This window comes from Silene latifolia, chromosome 11 (genome assembly GCF_048544455.1).
Source record: "Silene latifolia isolate original U9 population chromosome 11, ASM4854445v1, whole genome shotgun sequence".
NCBI lineage: Eukaryota > Viridiplantae > Streptophyta > Magnoliopsida > Caryophyllales > Caryophyllaceae > Silene > Silene latifolia.
In genome coordinates this window covers 122,803,950-122,808,782 of record NC_133536.1, presented here as the reverse complement: position 1 = coordinate 122,808,782, position 4,833 = coordinate 122,803,950, and the positions used below count along the sequence as shown (strand labels likewise).

The 4,833-nt window shown below is 46.6% G+C and overlaps 2 protein-coding genes across 2 annotated transcripts; both read right to left on the bottom strand.

Moving 5' to 3' along the window:
• On the bottom strand, positions 1–2,400 carry LOC141613921 (uncharacterized). Its single transcript, XM_074432663.1, has 5 exons — positions 2,205–2,400; positions 978–1,568; positions 615–911; positions 382–527; positions 1–207 (listed from the first exon to the last, which is right to left on the bottom strand). The coding sequence occupies exons 1-5, from the start codon at positions 2,398–2,400 to the stop codon at positions 1–3; spliced, it is 1,437 nt and encodes a 478-aa protein (XP_074288764.1).
• Positions 2,401–2,592: 192 nt separating this feature from the next.
• LOC141613920 (uncharacterized) lies at positions 2,593–4,459 on the bottom strand. The gene is made up of 2 exons (XM_074432662.1): positions 3,599–4,459; positions 2,593–3,162 (listed from the first exon to the last, which is right to left on the bottom strand). The coding sequence occupies exons 1-2, from the start codon at positions 4,457–4,459 to the stop codon at positions 2,593–2,595; spliced, it is 1,431 nt and encodes a 476-aa protein (XP_074288763.1).
• Positions 4,460–4,833: the final 374 nt, after the last annotated feature.

Here is a 4,833-nt window from a genome sequence, read left to right as displayed (position 1 = left end):
TCATGGAAGCCTCAGTCTCCCATGTAGCTTCCTCAACATTGTGGTTAGTCCACAAGACTTTAACCAAAGTCGTTCTCTCCATTCCCCGGTCTTCCTCACCTTCCTGTCCATAATCTCCTTGGGTGTCTCCAGATAGGACAACTGCTCATCCACCTCGATCACCTCAGGACTCAACACATGTGATGGATTGCTCAGGTACCTCCGCAACTGGGAAACATGAAAGACATTGTGAACTCTGGCTAACGCTGGTGGCAAAGCTAAACGATAGGCCACCTCTCCAACTCTGTCCAAAATCTCATAAGGTCCGATGAATTTCTGACTCAGCTTCCCTCTCTTCCCGAACCTCATAACTCCCTTCATTGGCGACACATTGAGTAGTACCTTCTCTCCCACTTTGAAAGAAATGTCACTTCTCCTAGTGTCAGCATAGCTTTTCTGTCTGTCCTGATAAGCTCTCATCTTTTGCCTGATAATCTGTACCTGTTCAACCATCTCCTGAATCATCTCTGGCTCCAAAATGACAGCGTCTGATCGATCATCCCAACACACAGGACTCCTGCATTTCCTACCATAAAGTGCCTCAAAAGGTGCCATCCCAATGCTAGCGTGATAACTGTTATTGTAAGAAAATTCGATCAACCCCAGTCTGTCCTCCCAAGATCCGCCAAACTCTAGAACACAAGCTCTCAACATATCCTCGAGGGTCTGAATAGTCCTCCCTGTCTGACCGTCAGTAGCAGGATGAAAAGCGGTGCTCATCTTCAGTTGAGTACCCATCAATGACTGCAATTCCTGCCAGAACTTGGATAGAAACCTGGAATCTCTGTCGGAGACGATATCCTTAGGCACACCGTGCAACTTAACCACGTACTGAACATAAGCCTTAGCCAACTCAGCCTTACTCCAAGTAACTTTCATGGGAATAAAGTGAGCTGACTTGGTCAATCTGTCGACGATCACCCAAATCATGTTGTTACCTCTTTGAGTCCGAGGCAACCCGACGATGAAGTCCATGGAAATACTCTCCCACTTCCACTCTGGCACATCTAGCGGCTGAACTTTCCCTTGTGGTCTCTTGTGCTCACCCTTCACCCTCTGGCATGTCAAACATCGAGATACGAACTCAGCGACTTCCTTCTTCATATTAGGCCACCAAAACGTCTTCTTGAGGTCCTTGTATAACTTATCCCCTCCAGGGTGTACAGAATACGGAGTAGCATGTGCTTCCGTGAGAATTTTCTTCTTCAGTTCCCCATTAGCTGGCACACACCACCTCTGCCCAAACCTCAAGCTCCCATCTGAATGGATACTGAATTTAGAGTAAGGCTCCGCACCTGCCTGCTCTACCTCATTGCGCCATTTCTGAATTCTAGCATCCTCTTTTTGTAGCTCTCGAATCTCCTCGTACAACTCCGGCTCAACTGTCATATCTCCAACGGTCTCACCTCGTCGGATCATGTAAATCCCAATCTGCCTTAGCTCACCGAACATCCTCACCCTGGATCTGGCACTGATTAGGGCATGGATAGACTTCCGACTTAAAGCATCGGCTATGACATTCGCCTTCCCTTCATGATAGAGTAAGTCCATGTCATAGTCGCCAATCAACTCGATCCATCTCCTCTGTCTCATGTTCAGCTCCTTCTGAGTATAGATATACTTCAGGCTCTTATGGTCAGAAAATACCTTGAAGGTCGCTCTATAGAGATAATGTCGCCACAACTTAAGAGCAAAAACCACGGCCCCCAACTCTAGATCACGGGTAGGGTAATTCTCCTCATAGGTCTTCAACTGTCGAGAAGCGTACGCGATTACCTTCCCGTTCTGCATCAACACACACCCCAACCCTTTCTTGGAAGCATCAGTATACACTTCGAAGTTATCATTCCCATCTGGCAAATCAAGGACAGGAGCAGTGGTTAGGCGCTCTTTGAGTGTTAAGAAAGCCTTCTCACAACTCTCGTCCCAAACAAACCGGTTCTCCTTCCTCATTAGGGATGTCAATGGTTTTGCTATCTTCGAAAAATCTTTGACAAACCTCCTGTAGTACCCAGCTAGTCCCAAGAAGCTTCGAATTTCGCCCACATTCTTTGGGCTCTGCCATCTAGTCACGGCCTCGATCTTGCTAGGATCCACTGACACCCCTTCCTTGGAAATCACATGCCCCAGAAAGGCAACTTTCTTCAACCAGAACTCGTACTTACTCAACTTGGCATACAACTGATTCTCTGCCAGAGTTCTCAACACTATCCTGAGATGCTTCTCGTGCTCTTCCTCATTCTTGGAGTAAACCAAAATATCATCGATGAATACAACCACGAACTTGTCCAGGTATGGACTGAACACCCGATTCATCATGTCCATAAACACAGCTGGCGCATTGGTCAATCCGAAGGGCATGACCACGAATTCATAGTGTCCATATCTTGTTCTGAATGCAGTCTTAGGGATATCCTCGTTCTTTATCCTTAGTTGATGATAACCCGACCTCAGGTCGATCTTCGAGAACACTCCAGCCCCACTCAATTGGTCAAATAAATCATCGATCCTTGGCAATGGATATCGGTTCTTGATAGTCACGTTATTCAACTCTCAGTAATCCACACACAGCCTCAAACTTCCATCCTTTTTCTTGACGAATAGGACAGGTGCTCCCCAAGGTGAAACACTGGGTCGAATATAACCCTTCCCAGCCAACTCATTCAATTGCTTCTTTAATTCTTCCATCTCTTTTGGTCCCATACGGTACGGTGGTTTAGAAATAGGTCCAGCTCCCGGCTTTAGATCAATGGAGAAGTCAACGTCGCGCTTAGGTGGTAGCCTAGGAATCTCTTCCGGAAATACCCCCTCAAAGTCTCTCACCACAGGTATGTCAGAAATCCTAGGGTTCTCAGACTCTCTATCCCACATCTGACACAAGATCAACTGGTCTCCCTTCCTCAGACTCAATTTTAGGGTGTTTACAGAGATAAATTTGACTTTGGGTTTGATCATGTATCCCTTGTAGGTTACTCTGACTCCCTTAGGTCCTCTCAGAGGTATCTTCTTTTGGTAACAGTCAATGAAAGCTTTGTACTTTCCCAACCAATCCATCCCTAAAATCACCTCGAACCCACCCAATGGAAACTCCATAAGGTCACAGTGAAAGACAACCTCCCCAATCTGAATAGGTACACAGGTATAGATTCTATCACAAGGCACAGACTCTCCCGAGGGTACTATAACAGAATCGACCACTCTATCATATGTAGTAAGGTTCAAGGCTCTAACATGCTCCCTAGATATGAATGAATGTGTGGCACCAGAATCGAATAACACAAAGGTGGGTTTAGAGTTGACAAGAAATGTACCAGTCACGACATGTGCATCCTCCTTTGCTGCTTCCTCCCCATGGCAAAGAGCTTGCCACTGGACTTAGCTCCAGACTGACTCGATGAAGCGGTATTGGGTTGCTTGTTCCCCTCGTTCGGTTCCTCCGAAATTACCACCCCATTGGACTGGTTTTGCTTGGCTACGGTTACGGTAGTTGTTGTAGCTTCCTTGATAATCATTACTTGCCCCAGATCGGGCACCTCCTCCATAGCCGTGTTAGGAGTACGGTAGTTGTTGTATCCCGATCCCGCTGTCCGAGACCCATCGAACCCGGATGTAGGTGTTCGGAAGCCCCAGTTTGGTTTCCTCCAGAACTTCGGCACTCAAATTTCCTGTGTCCCAACTTCCCACACCCGAAACAAGTGACCCTGGACGCATTACCTCCAATACTAGCACCTCTGAAACTGCCTCCGCTTTGGTTCCTCATCCCCCCAGGAGCACTATTGGTGGAGTATCCACTGAACTTGCCTGAACTCGGCTTCTTGGCCCCAGTTTCCGACTTTCTCTTCTCAGCTTTTCCTTTCTTATCCTCCTTGATCTGCTCGGAGAGCCTTTCAGCAGCACCAGCCCTCAGATAGATGTCCTGAACGGTGGTAGGTGGAGCTGCCGTGAGCCTCTTCTTGATATCCACCGTCAATCCCCTCTCAAACCTCATAGCCAGCATGGTCTCGTTCTTAGCAAATTCATCGATATATGAAGCCAACAGTCGAAACTTTCTATGGTATGTGTCCACTGTCATGTCCTCTGTCATCTTAAACGTATCGAACTCCTCCCTCGGCTTAGCTTTCCGAACTCGGCATGAACGGTCCGTTAGTATCACTTGAAATTCTAACCAAGACACGTATCCTTCCTCAATATCCCTAGCAACATGTCGAATCTCCGCCTTATTCCTATTCCACCACTCCCCAGCTGTAGCACTGAGGTAATGTGCAGCTTGGTCTACTTGCAGCTCTTCAGGACAAGCTATCAGCTCGAATAGATTGGTGAACTCCCGACACCAATCTCCCAGCAAGTGAGGTTCCCCCTCTCCAGTGAAAATGGTAGGGTTATGCCTCGCCACTATTGTACTCATCTTAGCAGGGTCCATTCTTTTAGCCTTTAGGGCCTCATTCTCACCAGATGAGTCGGTCTAACTCTTCCTGAGTGATGTTTACAGCCGTGTTCCTTTTTGGAGGCATGACTACAAGAGAATTTTAGGAATTAGCTGCAACACAAAATCACCTTGGCAACTCTAGCCAATTCTATCACTCTTATCCTACTTGTCTACCTAGCATGGTTTAGGGATCATATAACCGCATATCATTAGACATAGCCTTCTAACACAACTTTATAGAGATATAAGTATGAATCAATTTTAAAACATGCAAAGTATTATGCTACAACCTCCCACCAACTCTTTTATGCAACAGTTAACATATCAATCAGTTAACACTTAGGCAACGACATATGAAGTCATGCTCA

What these genes read in the sequence shown, in the direction of transcription:
- LOC141613921 (XM_074432663.1), bottom strand. Translation starts at nt 2,400, where the DNA reads ATGCCCTTCGGATTGACCAATGCGCCAGCTGTGTTTATGGACATGATG. An exon ending in GTTGCCTCGGACTCAAAGAG is followed by an intron (nt 912 to 977) that starts GTAACAACATGA and finishes TTCCCATGAAAG; the next exon opens with TTACTTGGAGTAAGGCTGAG. An exon ending in CGAATTTTCTTACAATAACA is followed by an intron (nt 528 to 614) that starts GTTATCACGCTA and finishes ATGATCGATCAG; the next exon opens with ACGCTGTCATTTTGGAGCCA.
- LOC141613920 (XM_074432662.1), bottom strand. Translation starts at nt 4,459, where the DNA reads ATGGACCCTGCTAAGATGAGTACAATAGTGGCGAGGCATAACCCTACC. An exon ending in ATCGGGATACAACAACTACC is followed by an intron (nt 3,163 to 3,598) that starts GTACTCCTAACA and finishes GTACCTATTCAG; the next exon opens with ATTGGGGAGGTTGTCTTTCA.